We start from the raw sequence: 16,743 nt of genomic DNA on the forward strand, positions 1-16,743 counted from the left end.
TAAACACTTAATTTTTTACTTGTAATAAGTTATAAGTTACTCTCGGAACATACTGGAAACACGTTCACAAATCTAATAACTTTCTCTTCTTTTCCTAGGTGATTATTAAATCTTTCAATTTCGCAATATCTCTGAATGCTCTGATTGATGGTCACATTTACATTCTGTGACTGTCAACATGAACTAATTTCATATTTGTTACTTAGATGCTAAAAAAAAGTCCAACACCAGGAAGAACGATACAGAGAAAACGTTATGAGGGATAAAGAGTAAGAAGTTGTTCAACATTCAGTCCAAGTATGAATTTAACAAAGGAAAGACAGAAACTGAAATAAAGTCTATTTTTATTTACCAAGAGCACCATTCAAACTAACAAACAAAAACAAAAAACATACAGACAGCAGGTAATTTAAACTGTGGCCCTTTAGATAGACGTTCCAATACTGTGCCACACTTAACAGTTTTAGAGTTCCAGAAAAAAATCACAATATAATACAGCATCAGTGAAACGTGATGCACCAATCAGAGAAAACCTCGTAACACTGCCAAGGTGGCATAGAGAGACGTACATCTTATTCTAACAAATACAACTCAACATGGAGATATGTTCAGTGACATTTGCATAAAAGACCACACACGTTTCTAGCATTTAACCCATTAATGGTCCTCCAAATTAAATAAACCCTCAAACAAACAGCTTAAAGTGTAATTTCCATTCTTTCAATTATACGCTTCTTTTGCAATCAAGTGCTGATTTGTTCTTTTTGTGCTCAGGATGCCCTAAATGAGGCACAGTGGTAAAAACATGAGGCACTGTGGTCATCTGCACAGTAAATATAACCTACAGTTCATATTTGGTCAGTGGAAAGGTTCGGTTCATTAAACTGCTTCTCAAGTGTCCTATTTCAGATTTGCTTATAGTTTCATTTTATTATTTTCTCCAGTTCCCCGTTGTCTTGACCAGTGCTTTCTCTATACTACATCTTCACTGTTGTGGAGCAAACGAACAAGCATCTGTGTTTCACAGTTGATCACAATTTCTCATATAAGCTCTCTGATGTTAGGCACTGTCTTCTCTGATATTGGAAACAAACTCCACCAGGACTTGAAAACCAGCTTTCAGCAACAAGAAATACCAGAGTTGATGGCTTGGAGATACACCATTTTCCACCGGCTCCCCTCAGCTGCCAATTTTACTCTCCCAGTAAGATTTCAGAATTAAACAATCGCTTTGTTTCTCTGTAGATAACACAGTGAACATCACACCTCTGCACACATTTGGCATAATCAAAAAAAAAGAAAAAAAAGGCAGCTCTAACACTCTCAAAAGCCAAAGCTAAAAAAAAAAGCATTTAAAACAAATAGCATAAATAAAATACTGGAATAAACTGACCATAAGATTAACTTTGAAGAAAAAATCATAATACAATAAAAGGGAAGAATGAATAACACAAAAATTAATTAACAAAAGAGAAACACTGAGCTGACTGGACTCTGATCTCTGCACTGATCAGTCATATTGAACCACTGCTATGACAGAAAATTCATAGATGCATTTAATGGGAATGTAAATGTGCTAAAACTGGACACATTAATATTTAATTTAAAGTCTGCATCTTTTAAAAAAAATATTTTTGGACACTTATTAAATCCCACTGCAGTAAGGAGATCTTGAATACTTAATACTTAAAAAAATAAATTAATTTTAAAAAGAAAGTTTGGAGGGATTCATCTCAACGACGAAGCAGCTGTCGAATGAGAGTGACATAAAACTGTCACCTCTTTTATATGCAATATATTAAAAGAGACTTAAACATGGGGAAAAATGTTGACTAATGACACATAAATAAGATCAACAAGGGTTATGTACATATTCAATATATTCTATCAATTTATTGGTCTAATATTGGTCTAATATTAACATCTAACTGAATCTCATTATTGCAGGAATCTCTTTGTCTTGAACAAATAAAAAACCCATAATGCAGCAGCTTTTGACTTTAACATCATATAAATTAACCCTACAGTGCTCGAGTGTGATTGGTTTTCTGCCTTCTTGTTGTGACTATGTGAGGATATCTAAAAGATCCAATGAGATCTCTTTTTAAGATCATGTGAGGCAAAACAGGAACAAGTTAAACGGGTAATTAAAACAAAAACCACGAGCACCTTCATGTGGAATAGCGTGCAGCCTCGAGCGCACTATTTCTCTGAATTACGACTCGGGCAATTCAACATCACGCGCTGTCAGTTTATTTTGTCTGCTTCATGGCTGTAGCGTCTAACCTTATATAGTTACAGCCACAGCAACTGTTTAAACACATCTTCTAATTAAACACTGCTTTCTTAAACATTATTCTTCTGCAAGAGCCGAAGCTGCCGGAGATATTTGTGAATGAAAACGTCACGATCATCCGTGGGCGTTCTGTAAGGACACTTTAAAAACACCTCAGGCACCGAGGGGGTGAAGACTAACACATACTAGCCGAGTTTCAGTGGTCCCACGCTTCAGTCGGGTCATCTAACGGTGTCTACACCACAGTCAAGCACCTGCTCTGAGTGTCCTTCATCTGTCCACCAATGCATTAGAGTCCATATCGTTCAGTAAGTACATGTCTGTGTGACGCGACACACCCAGCTGCATCTGGAAGAGAAGAGGACATGGAGCTCTCATTACTCAGAGGAACAGTCACACACTGAAGACAAATCAGCTGAGCATGATTTAATTGTTAAGCATTTTTATTTGATTTTGCCAGAACTTGTTTTGGTTTTCATAGAAAATGTAAGCTCTTAAAATATGCTAACATTTAGAGAAATCAGTGGAGAGTCAGCATCGGCTTAAATAAAAATATAGTAAACTAAGCGCGCGCACACACACACACACACACACACTCTTCTTCTGATGACTCGGGAAACCATCTGTGTTACCAAATCCTTTTTATGTTACTCTACATACGTATTATTCACTCTTTTTTAGTTCGACCATAAATCTGGAGAATATGGATTGCCAGGTGTTGGTTCTTTACTTACAAACAGGATGAAATGTCAGAGTTTTAAACTAAATCATTGCAATCAACAATGCACTGTAATTGGTGATTAATATAGTTAAATCAGTTCAGGATTTGATATTGATTGTTTTATGACTGCAGATTCATTAAAATGTGCTCACCTTGGGTCAGACTTTCCTCATTTAATCCTGGAAAGTCCTGAAAAAGAACATTTCTATAGCCTACTAGGAGGTGCTACACCCTCAAACAGCACCAGTAAGGAGAAATGAAGATTTTTGTAATTTAGCTAACTATTCTAAACACATCAGTTTAACACCTTTACTCTACTGTTTGGGGTTTTACAGTGAGGAGAGTTATCTTTTAAAAAACAAAGATGGGCTTTAAGATTATCATTTACTCAGCTACTTAAAAGTTAAAAACACAGTAATCCTGAGTCCATGTTAGGACTTTCACACAGAAGACGCAAACAAATGTCCTTATATCCATAATGTGAATTTATTTCGGAGACACAGCGGCTTCATCCAGCAGCAGAAAAATAACAGCTTTTCATTCAACCTCCAAAAGAGGGAAGAAAACAGAAATGACCAGAGAACCACATGATATAATTTGAGAGTAGACACAGTTTTCTCTGTAACAGTTCAAATGTTCGTCTGTCATGTTTGTTTTATTGCCAGAGAAGTTATTTATATAAGACAAACTCACGTTCACCTGAAACATATTTCTATCACGTCTAAGAACAGCTTTAGAAATCTTAGAAAAGCTTTTGAGAACTTTATACAAGAGCAGAAATGTTGAACCACCACGCCAGAGAGAGAATTTTAACACAAAAACATCTGAAAAAAACTCGAGGCCTTTACTGTGTTTACAGTGCCCCACACAGCTCATCGTACTCTCATCTTATTGGTCAGTATGTACATGCTACTTGGATATTGCCAAGTCAGGAGCTTTAATACAGTTTATTATATTGTGCAATGTCACAGCAATTTTAATCTTCTTTGTTGTAAAACTGGAAGAAGAGGCTCGTCAGTGTTGGCTGCTAAAACTCATTCACAGTCTAATCATCGTCACTTTACTGATATTGAGCATGCTACCGGGACAAAGAGCAGCTGAGTGAGGGCTGTGTGAAGGCTAACATCAGTCACAGCTGAAACTGAACTGACAAATGGTGACAGCCGAAACATAAACAATTATAAAAAAAAATTAAATCCACCTTTCCTCACCTGAATAATCTTTTATTGCTTTATTAAAAACGTGTCTGTTGTTTTTCTATAAAAACAGGGTATACAACTGTCCTGCAAACTGGTCTGACTAACAAAGCCAGGACAGAAAATAAATAAGGCAACAAAAACAAACTATTTTATTCCCCACTTGATAATCACGCTATCATGTGACTACTTAACTTCACAGTAAAACATTAGGAGGTCTCAGAGTGGAGTCATTAGCTTGGGAAACTGTATAATGTATACACATGAGTGAATTTGCATTTTAATATGAGCTGTGAGATTTCTAAACTTTGTTCATAAATGACTTGTGTGCTCTACACACTGTACCGCACACACAAACTTGTGGTTATGGATTTTAATACATAAACACAACATCCTTTGTCATGGCTGCTACTCAAACACAGTCCTAACAACTTTAAATGATTACAGTGTTGTACTAGAGCACATGCACATAAATCCACCTTCCCCATCAGTTATACACATCTTACTATTGTATACCTGAAGTTCAACAAAAAATAACAAATATAGTACTGAGGTTAATTTGGTATCGCAGAAAACAAACAAAAATAAAAAGAATGCACAAAATCATTATTTTTGCACATGCAATAAAGGCTTGAAAGCAAAGGACGCTTCTGCACACTGCTAAAAACACAAGTATGATTTCACTGATGGGCTCACTTCAACCTGAGTCTCTGGCATCATAAACTACAGAGGCGCTAACAGAGGCTCGGGGGATGATGCTGCAGTCACACAAAGCTTCACCTGCTTGCCTGTGTCACTAATGTGCACTCAGGAATTAATTTCATCGATCATTTGTGCATTAAAAACATTATTAAAGCAGCTTTCAGGGGCCAGACACACCAATTTTGGAAATGATAAGGTGACTTTCAGACTTTCCTCCATTCAAGTCAGTTTTTCTGTTTTCTGGCTCTGATTTAAAATGTATTTTTACAGACTTGTGCATTAACTACACGTGCACTCTAAGCTCGGACTCCAAACACAAGAAGCAACAAGTGAAAGATGTGCATGATGCTCAAAAATGCCACTGTAAATTCTTCGATATGCTAGACAAGAATGCTGAAAACAAAAAAAACCCCTGTAATATAAGGGCTGGATATCTATTGGACATTTGACTCTCATGTGTCATAATATTATTTTTAGACATTATCTAGCAGTATTAGACTTGTTTTTTAAGCTAATGAGTCACACTTGAAGAGAGCTGACTCTGAGATTAAAAAAATAAAATAAAGGATATTGAGGTAGACTGAGTGGGAATCATAAAATGTGCAGTGTGGCTTCACACTGGGAGGATTAGGGTGATTAAGAGCAGGACAAATCATAGGTTAAATTAGAGTTTAAAAATCATCACATTTCTACTTGGCTGAAGTATCAAATGCTGGAAGATAACATCCTGTGCTGGTGTCATATGAATGTCTGAGAGCCTAAAAAAAGGCTCCCAGACAGATATCTTAAAAAAAAACCCAAGATATCCAGCCCTTTAAAAAATAAAAGTCAAATGTGCTTTCAAGATCCTAAAGAGTCCCGGCTGTGTACGGGGCGCCCAGAGTAAAGAGACATGCTGTTGGTTACAGTCGTGTTCAGCTTTAGGAGTCGTACTCTGACTGCTCCTCTATGAGCACAGCGGGCCGATTGCTTACCCTGCTACAACAGTCCAGGCAGGAGACGCCCAGGGCAACCAGACAGTGCCAAGCCTGCAAGGAGGAAGAAGCGAGAGGACATTACAGACTTTGTGTGTGTGCACCTTTTCAATGTCTAGAAAGTGAAGCATTCAAATTTTTGAAAAAAATATTATTCATTTGCTACCGATATGTTCTGATTACTGCTGGGTGGGTTATCTTGCTTTTTCCAGCCATCAATACACAGCCAGAAAGATTTAGTGTAATATTGTATTTGCCAGTATAACAACTGTGATCTCAACTTTTGGAATTTAGGGTTTTATGAAGTTTAGACTCATCTTGCTTCATTTCTTGTCATGTTGCTTCTGTGCTGTGGGCACACACGGTGTTTTAAAATAGATTTTTTTTTTACCATTCTTTACTTTATTTTTCTGATGACATTCAAATGTTTTCTGATCTATAATCCCAATAGAAGCATGTCACTGTAAACCTACTAAAAAAAAAAAAACACCAGTAAAAAATAAAAATAAAAGAAATGCATAAAATTTAAGATAATTCTGTAATACAAAATGAAAAAGGCAGAAATCTTTTAAGAAATGATTGTGGCACCCATCAAAAGAAGCCAATTGAAGGGGGGCTTGGACATCTCACGGGGATACCTCCTGGGTAATGCTTTTCGGGCATGTGGGACGAGATTATGGGGCAGACCCGAGACATAGTGGAGAGATTACTTCTCTCAGCTGGCTTTGAAACACCTCGGTCTCACTCAGAGGAGCTGGAGAGAGAGAGGTCTGGCGATCTGGGTTCCCATGAACAGAACCCAGATCAATGGCAGAAAATAGATGGATGGACAGACTTTTGGTTATACCACCCAGGACTAATTCTGGTTATTAGAAAATAAGATGTGTGAAAACATGCTCTGCAGTCCTATCAACATGAGATTAGACTACAGGCATCAACAGACAACAATTTAGACATGAAACAGCAATCATAACTCACCAGGTATGCCACAAAGGCCAGATAGGCTACAGAGAGGAGAGCAGCTAAAACATAGAGCACCACGCTGTTCAGGGCCGTCACATAAACAATCACAAAATATATGTTGATTGCACAAACGCCCAGGATGAGGATACCTCCCGAAATCTTCCACCCCCTAGAGGAAACAGACTTTGGATTAGACAATTGGGAAATCCTGTGCTTTCTAAACTAACAGAGTCCTCAAAATACCGGTACTTCCTAACACTGCAAATTGACCAGAAACACATTTTTTCCCAGAAACACACAGACTCACTTCTGTTAGTTAGTCACACTGCTGCATAAATTCCTATTTTGCGCAACTCCATTTTAGACAGCTTAAATATAAATATATGGTTGATTTAATAAATGACCCGTCTGTGCATTAGATAAGTAAACAGTCACAATGACAACTCTGAGCAGAGTCGACTGTATGTCACATGACACCACGTCTACACCTGAGTCAGTCCAGTCCTTTTATGCTGACCTGAGTAAAACATCCAGAGAATACAGTTGGGGGTCCGGACTTTGTGTTGCTTGGTTTTATATTTGGATAAAGACCAAACAGGGTCAAACAATGGACTTCGCTAAATCAGTTGTTCCTTGGCCTCAGTCCATCATTATTTCCCTAAACTCCGAGGCTACGGGAAGAGATGCTTTGGACTGTGCTGCTAATGTTTTCATTTGTGTTAAATTCATTGATCGTACACAGACTTCAACTACATGAAGGGCCAAGAAAAGCTTGCTTCTTGAGATAATTATCCTGTCAGTTATGAGTAAAATGCATACAGTTTGTACTTAATAAAGAAGAGAATAAAAACTATTAAAACATTTATTTCACTTACAATCCGTTAGCAAAGTCGTTCATTATGGATTTCAGACTTGTGAAGGTCAGAATTGGGATCAAAGCAAATGGAAGCTGAAGGATGAGAAGAGTGAATATTTTTAACAAGAACACAAAAAGAACATCAAAAATGTTTCAGTACAAACTGCACTGAGGGGAAGATACTCGTGCTGACCTGCAGGCTCTGCAGCACATTCAGAAAGTCATTCATCCCAGTCAAATGGTGAACATCCTGGAAAATGGCGACCAGCAGTGTAGGCGTGATGGCGATGGAGCGGGTCAGCAGCACCCGTGCAAAACGAGACCACCGCAGGTTCAGGAAACCCTTAAAAACACGAAAGCAGAAACATCAGTGCAGAGCTGTTTCCTTTTTTAAACAGAGGAAAGTGGTATCTAAGTAAAATACACTGTGCCAACATGTGTTCCTACCTCCATCACAAACTGTCCAGAGTACGTTCCCGTCATGGTGGAGCTCTGTCCAGCTGCCAGAATACCGATAGCCCAGATGTAGAGAGCTGCTGGTCCAAAGAAACACCCCAGGACGATCCCCTGAACACATGTATCACACAAAGTTAAGTGTCAACACACCTGTTCATCTGGGTAAAGTCTAATCTAGGACAAACAGCCATTTCAAAGTGATGAATGGTAAAATAAATTGGTACTCACACAATGTGTAAATTAGCCTTTTTAGATATTATTAATAGGAAAGTAAAGAGTAAAAACACTTTGATTCAACTCTAGAAACACACCTAAACACCCAAGGAGCCATTTTGTGAAAATACCTCTATGATATGTTTACACTGTCTTAATGTCACACAAGGGGAAAACATTTGTTTGTTTTTTTAATTAAAAAAATTAGATAATCAAGCCATAAACTGCTAGATGCTCCTTCCCTTTCTACTCTGATGTTATTCTGTATTATTTTAGTAGCTCCAAAATGAGACATTATGCAACCTGCTCATCAGAACTGCAGAGACTTACAGACTGTGGACTTACCCCTTTGTAAATGTCCACTTCGAGTGTGTTGTTGTTAAGAGGGAAGAGATCTGTGTGAGGGCTGCCAGTTTTATTGCACATTGCATTCTGCAGGAACACAGTCAGCAACAACTTGATCACCACTGTTTCACTTATAATTTACTGTATCTCAAAATGACCCACACACGCTTTCAACAGTCCTCAGTATGGCGCCATGGACACTCACCACGTCCATGTTGGATTTACTGTAGAAGGCCTGAGCAAAGACTGCGACGACAAACACATTGATGAGGAAGGAGACAAAGAGGGCGATAGCCGACTCAATGAAGAAGTACTTGTTGGCTTCCTTGACTTCCTTTTTATTTTTGCGGTCGACTTCCCGAGACTGAATAAGGAGGGGAGATAAAAAACAATAAGCTTAAAAATGTTACTTTAAAATGTTTTTTTTCCCACTCATAAGGTTATTCATGAAACAGTTTTCACATTCATTTAGGAAAATCTAATTTCTCTTAGTCTACACACAACAGTACATTGATGTTTCTAACCTTGACCAAGGCTGAATGCAGGTAGATGTTGTGGGGCATGATGACAGCACCTACAATTCCCACTGCCTGCTCCAGCTGCACAGGCCCACAGCCGGCACAGTAGGGTACAAACATACCCTTCAGCAACTCCCCCTGGTCCGGTTTTACCAGCACATACTACAGGGAGAAAACACAAAATCAACCCTGTGATGCAGCCACACACTGGGTGACAAATGCTTCAGGTGACCAAAACGTACCTCATAACCAAAACTAAGAGCCATTATGGTGATCAGAAAGCCAAAGAAAGCTTCAAGTTTCCTCAGTCCTGCAGAGATATAAACATATGTAATCACTTGGGTTCCAATCTGGTTGCATCAGTTGCATATCTGCATCAACAAATCACATACCATATTTGTCTAAAAAGAGGAACACGAATGTGTCTGTGATGGTGATGAGAACTCCTCCCCACAGTGGGATCCTGAGCGAGAAAGAATCCTTTTTTGTAAATCTGCAAAATCATATAAACTTTTCCAATACAAGTGTCAAAGACGTTACCTGCCCACAGAAAGGAGGTTGAGAGCTATGGCACAGCCAATGACCTCCTGCATGTCTGAGCCAATAATGGCCAGTTCCACCATCAGCCAGAGGATGATGCGAGGAACCTGAAATTAAATAGAATGTATTATAAATAATGAAAGACAAGAAAGATGTGACTCAGATGTGTCTTGAGGGTGGAGGGGGGTGCTCACGGTGGAATACTGGCGGTTGCAGACTTCAGCCAGGTGCATCCCTGTGACCACCCCGAGGCGAGCAGCCAGCCTCTGCAACAGCAGCCCGATGATAGTGGATACAAGGAGAACCCATAGGAGCTGAAGAAGGCGAAGCACGAAATCAGCACATGTGGCCACATCTGCACAGACCCCTAGATTTCTTGTATGAGTTCATGTTTGCTCAATACAGTGAGATGCATTAAGACTTTCCAACATAAAAATGACCTTTGACAACCTCCCCTGTACCCTTAATGACGAGATTGAACACTTCAATAAATAATGAACAAAGATTTAGCTGCAAGGGCAGAGATCACCCTCCCTCACGTCGGATGCAAACCCAGTCATTTTGTTTTATAAGCAGGCCTGAAATATGACATAAACCCTTCAGATCAGATTTAAAAAAGCCTCGAGAGTTACTTCTAATCAGTTTTCAAGGGGTAAAGAGTTAAAACTAAGATTTCAAATTAGCATTTTATCTGCAACACAGCATATTTATTTATTTATTAATAAAAGGGAGTTATCATAGATGCAGACAACAGAGCAATCATGCAGCTTATTATACAAGTGAAGTACTGAGCTAGAGACAAAATATGACCCTGGTTTCTTAAAAAAAAAAAAAAAAAAGAAGAAGAAAAAAGGCAGTAATATTTTTCAAAGAAAAAGTATCTGAAAGTATCTGAAGACAGAATTACTTCCTGAAATATAAAGTGAAAGGATTGAAGCCTGAAACATTCGAAGTATAGTTGTTATTTTCCTAAATCTACCTCCGCTGCCTGCAAAACTACACCCACAGTTTATTTTTCTGGGTGGATTAACGTTTTCATTCACCTTAAAGCCAGCTGCAGCTCCAGACTGCAGGTCTGATTCGATGTTCCCCGGATCCAGATAAGCAATGCTCATCAAAAACCCCGGTCCAGTGAAAGCCCAGAGCTTACGGAAACTGAACAACTGAACAGAAACAGAATTTTCCTTTTGAATCAAATAATATGCAAAACATATACTTACAAATAAAATATTTTTCCTGTGTGTCTAAATGAAACACACTATTTGTGATGGCAGTGGTACCTGGTTTTCACTGTCTGGAATAGGCACCCTCTCTTCAAAGTATGTGGAGAAGGGTTCATCCTGGGCCACAGGTGAAGCAGGAGGGGAGATGGAGCTGTACTGGTTTGTGTGGACTCCATTCTCCTGAGGGGAGTCCTCTGATGAAAGCACAGCAGGACAAACAGAGGGACTCTCATTAGTCATCACACAGAGTACCCTTAGGTAGCGTTACACATGTCTTTTCATTCATTATCAACATCCTCCCGTGTTTTCTGTTGACCAAACACATTGCAGCAATGGAGATGTAGTTAAAAAAAACAACTGTGAGGGCCAGATTTACTAAAGAGGGCAAAATAGCGTGTGAGCACAATCCCCAAATGGCGGTCATAGGCGTGGTTAATTTTGCAGTTAATTTGAAAAGGTTGCGCTGTTTTCTGAACACTTGCTTGATTTAAATGTTCTCCTCCCTATATTTTACGCATTGAGAAAAATTAAGCCAGAACCCAGTTTGTGCCAGTGCGACGCATTATTATATCTGGACGTAAGCGCCGTTTTAAACTCTGTATAGTTATTGTGAAACTCTGATTTATGGATGTGGCATAATCACTATGATAGAAAAAAATCTCAGCTAATTTCACTAATTCACACATAAAGCATTAAATTCTGACAATTAAGGGAAGGGTTTTTTTGGCAGGTTTTGCAGCTTGCTTAAAATACTTGAAATAATCAAATATTGACTCTGTCAGTCTAACTGCACTTGGAAAAACGTTTGAGACACACAATCTAACACTTGTCTGGGATCCAGGGGCTTTCTAACAGCACGAGTACACCCTCTGGAAAAAGGCAAACAAAACTCATTGCTTCTAATCTACATGCAACACAAGCACTTTGGTCTAAGACTTTAAATTACAAGCCTTTACTCGCTGAGCAGTAACCTGTAATTAGCTCCACATTGTTTGCATGTTAACCTCAGAAACTCGAGCAAAAAAGAAAAGAACTACATGAAAACACCAGAAAACAAAAGAACTAAAAAACAACTCCAAGATTAAAATAAGAAACAGATCTATAATAGTTTGTTCAAAGTGCATGTAAATGCAGAGAACTGCTACTCACTGAGTTTGGACTTTTCATGTCTTGCCCCCTCCATCTCCAACTCACTAAGGTCCTAAAGTCCACAGTTGCCTAAGTATTAGCTTTTATATGACGTTGCCTTTATCATCATTTTTTTTTTTAGACATGAGCTGTTACGAGGACACTGTGACCCCGCCTTTCTAAAAATGACCCACACAGAGAGAGAAGTAAATATGGCGCACGCACTATGTGCTCGAGGAAGTCAATACATTACAAAACCCGCCCTTTCTCACACATGGGAAAAAAAGCACAGACAGTTTTTCAAAGAATCTGAGTTAGCGACAAAGTTTTATTAGCGTCAGAGTTTTTACTGTTTATCACAGTAAACACACTGTGTGCCTTTTAAAAAGATGGACCATGTTTATCTTTTTAAGATAAATAATTTAAAGTCGTAAAGGAAAACACTGTTACAGCAGCTATCAGTGTACTCACTGGCTCATGTTACCGGTCATAATTGGCGTAATTATAATACAGAGTGGGGATTACACGGAAAAATGCATTTGACTTCTTAAATTGCTTTCTTGTCAGTTTTTTGACACCTGTTGGTTCAGATTTCTGAACATGAATATCTGCAGTCTGTTCAGGTTTTGTTGTGCTGCTCTTAAATCTCTTCGCAGAGAATCATTTCAGCTGGGAGGAAGCTATTTTTTGGGAAGACAAGATATCACCACAGGTGTGCATTAAGTAGTCAGCCAGGAAGTAATCGGGGTCATTTACAATTCTTCTTCTGATTTATTCTCGTTCAGATTTTTTGCTGATTATAATCTGAATATTAAGCTCCCTGTGACTTAGAATATGCCTCCAGCCACAGCCAAATGTCCAAAGTGTTTAATATTGGACAACATGTTGAGTGGGTCTGTATTTTAAGGGTCATGTTTCAGTCATCTTAAACGTGTACCTTCCAGGAGGTCTCCGTCTTGCTTGGGCTTCATCAGGGCAGGCTGAGGGATCCCTGGGAAGATAAGGGATGAATATCAGCCTCCCTGCAAAAAGACAACAGTTGCATAATCTGAGAATTAAAACATGAGTAAAGAAAAATTTTATAACAAAACACATTTTTCAAAAGGAAGAACAAACTATTTAACACGAGACATGACTGTGCAGCAATTTCTGTTCCTCTTTAAGAAAACAAATTGAAAAACACTGAACGGTGAAGGTCATAACAATGACTAAGCAACATTAAAAGCAAGTCAAAGGACACTACATTAATGGGATCGTCTAACAGGAAACACTGAGCTGACCACTGTCAGCCAAGTTTCACTTCTACCACACACTCTGTGCTGCTCGTAACGGAAACTGAGGAATGAAATGTGAAACCTCAGTCTTGCAAAATAACTTTTATAACACCGTGATGTTTGACAAAGAGGGAGCAAAGGGCCACGGAAAGCACATGACACACAGCAGGACCATGTGACAAGGAGCAGATGGTGAAGATTCGGCAGCTTTTCCAACCACCAAAGTTTCCAGTGCCACTTCTTTCACCTGATCATGTGACCTGATTAATGCGCATTATAAGACGACATGTTTCCTCAGCAGCAGTATTTAAATTAACAGTCTTAAAGATGTGGCAGAAAGCTAAGAAACAAAACAAAACGTAAAAGGGAATGCATAAACTAAATAAATTCAAAAATATTTTTTAATGTATTTATTTGGACAATGTGATTTGACATTTCTACTGAAGCTATTAAAACGATCAAATTTTTACCTCAACCCCTTATTTTCCACCTGTTTTCTGTTTAAAAAGTTCATTTAGAGCAGCAAGTTTTTTTTTATGATTGTATCCCTGGGAGGAAAAATTATCAGATTTCCACATCAAGCTGTCCACGATCCTTCTCGTTCCTGTTGACATGCCATACAGCTGGAGACAGACTGCTAAATATTTTTATTTTTACTTGTTTTTGCACCTCTTCACACCTTTGTGAAACTGCACAAAATGAATGAAGAAATCAAAAAATAAATAAATACATAATGAACTTTTTAAATGAAGCTTGTAATTGTCTAGATCTAACCATCAGGATTTAAGTTGCTGATTTCTGGGCCACAAAACACTTTCTTCATTTTCAGCCTCTCCGGCCTCATGTGCTCTCCTGTGGTCAAAGCCAGAAGCCACAACTGGAGAAACTGAAAATAAGGTTTCAAATACCTTTGCAACTATGCAGAGTGGCATTATTGTGTAGTTATCATAACCATGAAATATGAACAAGCAATTGCTAATAAACAATTCACGATCAAAGTCATGCTATTGACATAGGGATCACTTTCTGGACTTACAAAAGCACAGCAAGTCCCTTAACAGAGACCACCCTCACTCTCACTCATGCATTGTCCTGAGCTTAATGACCATGTGACTCCCCTCTCCCATCACTCATTGCACAAGTTTTTAAACATAAAATTGATCTCACGCCATCATGTCTTAAAGCAAAGGTTCTGTTTCTCCACATAAACAGCAGTAAGAGAAACTGTCCTGTCACTTCCACGTGCACGTGTGTGTGTGTGTGTGTGTATACTTTTTGTTTTCTTATTTTTTTCTGCACTGACGCACTCAGGTCCACTGTTTATTGCCAAGATCTCAGTTTGCACATTGACAGTCATGTGTGACACCAGACTGCTACACGTCAACAACTTTATTATTACGCTCACTGCTAGAAGCAGCTTTGCAAAAAGGGACAGACACAGCAAAAAAAGTAAACTAAATAAAGCTATCTGCCCTACGCCTCACATTCCGGTGTGGATGTGTGCTGTACTAGTCCCACTAGTCATAATCACGTGATTCTGCATTTAATATAAATATGACTTATTAATGTCACCAGTGTGACATTTGCAAAGACGTCAACTTATTTCATCAGTTCTGTCAAACATTAAAATTTGAACACCTTGTAAAGTTGGATTTACTTTCTTCATCTAAATTAATTTTGAAAAAGAAAAAATTGTTGGAGTAGTAAAAATTCACATTGCTTAGTCAGCCATTTGTTAACTTAGCCCAATGAACATTAATGAATCTAATCTGCAAGATGCAGCTTTTCCTATCACTACATACAAGACAACTCCCAAACAGAAACTGGTCTCTAATGTCACAGCCCTCAAGGACTTTTACGCCCTATGTTGAAAAAGATCTTACATAAATAAGCCACAATAAGCAAAAAACTAACAAACAAAAGAACAAAAAAAGAATGATCATGATACACCAACCTCTCTGTCGCATGACAATTTAAAAAAAATATGAAAAATAAGCAGAACCAAAACTGTTCCCAAAATATAAAATCCAAATATATATCCAAATCCAATGCCAGCACACAGGTCTGTCTGGTCGAATGAGAGCTAAACTCTTCAACCAGGATAAACTACTGCAAAAACCCGGTCTATCAAGGAAACGCACACACTTCACGTGCAGTATTAACTGAGCCAGTGATCCTTACTTTAGAAAAGCCCAGTTTGAGTTTGGATTGAAGATCAACTAAAATTAAGATACTAAGCTTAAACTTTAAAACAGGGGTAATTTAGTGTGTGTTTTTACTGCATTTATTAGGTTATTATGGCATCTTTTGTCATTTTAAAAGTCGTAAGAAGAGATGATGATCCTTCTTCATTTAAGACACTTTGGGGTTATACAATGATCCTTATTAACGGGGTAACTCCACTAACTGTCACCCAGTGACTATATTAATTAGGGATGCTGCTTTCACTTGATTTTACGGATATTGGTTGGTAATTATCCTGTTAGCACCTTGTTTTCACCTTCAAGTGCAGTAATGAGCCATTCATTCATTCATTCATTCATTCAGTCAGTCAGTCTCCCTCTCTTTATCTACTAATATTTCTCATCAGTTCAATTATTTTATTCTACTCACTATTTGCTATTTTATTTTTGTTTGCTTTTTCCTAGCTACAAAATTTATATCACCATAGTACTGTCCACCTGATACTCATGCCAGTGAGCCACACTAAATATAAACTATGTTGCATCAAGGTGAACCTGGAAGCTATTAAAAAAAGAGAGAAACATGACTGCCTAACACTACCCAGAACTCCAGAACAAGTTCAGGCATCTATCCTCCCGACAAATCCGCTAACATATAAATCTACAGTACTGTACTACTGTTATGAGCCACCAAGCTAACAAGTTTCCATGATATATTAGCTGCATGGCTAGGCCAATGTTACTTCAACCAAGTACAAAAACGAAACGTACCTACGTGTGCTGTGCGGGTCAAAAAAAATCAGCGTTTTGACCGTGAAAATTAAGGCTGGTTGTAAAGTTGTTCCATGTGTTTAGATCTTGAGAGTAGCTGAGCACGTTACCAAGCTAAAATCCGGCAAAGTATCTTCCCATGTTAACAGCAGGCTATAGTCACACTGCGCATGTGCGCAAATGTTGTAAGTAGTGACGTCATCTAGATTTTACTCTTTTTTTTTTTTTTTTGCCCTGAGCGAAACCTGGCAGGTTTAAAAAGTTATCAGTAAGTAAAATGATTATCTGTAGTAAAAAAAAAAATAGGGACTGTCTAATGAGTAAAATAAATGTAGTTGCGTTAAAGGCAAAATATTTCCCCAGGATTTTAGAAACAAGCTAATA

General features: G+C 38.3%; 1 protein-coding gene across 3 annotated transcripts; it reads right to left on the reverse strand.

Annotated features, from left to right (window-relative positions):
* Positions 1-327: 327 nt before the first annotated feature.
* slc11a2 (solute carrier family 11 member 2) lies at positions 328-16,517 on the reverse strand. Of its 3 annotated transcripts, none has more exons than XM_004545024.5 (17): positions 16,364-16,517; positions 13,069-13,153; positions 11,061-11,197; positions 10,824-10,943; positions 9,975-10,094; positions 9,781-9,887; positions 9,633-9,703; positions 9,483-9,550; positions 9,247-9,402; positions 8,928-9,086; positions 8,723-8,809; positions 8,156-8,275; positions 7,902-8,051; positions 7,728-7,801; positions 6,868-7,021; positions 5,890-5,943; positions 328-2,644 (listed from the first exon to the last, which is right to left on the reverse strand). In XM_004545024.5, exons 2-17 carry the CDS (start codon positions 13,100-13,102, stop codon positions 2,567-2,569), a joined length of 1,689 nt encoding a protein of 562 aa, XP_004545081.3. In that variant the 5' UTR covers positions 13,103-13,153; positions 16,364-16,517; the 3' UTR covers positions 328-2,566. The 3 variants fall into 3 exon arrangements, with proteins under 3 accessions (XP_004545081.3, XP_004545080.3, XP_004545083.3); XM_004545023.5 differs by having other exon boundaries at positions 16,360-16,517; XM_004545026.4 differs by lacking the exons at positions 13,069-13,153; positions 16,364-16,517 and adding an exon at positions 12,153-12,285.
* Between the last annotated feature and the right edge of the window lie 226 nt (positions 16,518-16,743).

The sequence above is a fragment of the Maylandia zebra genome, linkage group LG5 (assembly GCF_041146795.1).
Source record: "Maylandia zebra isolate NMK-2024a linkage group LG5, Mzebra_GT3a, whole genome shotgun sequence".
Lineage (NCBI taxonomy): Eukaryota > Metazoa > Chordata > Actinopteri > Cichliformes > Cichlidae > Maylandia > Maylandia zebra.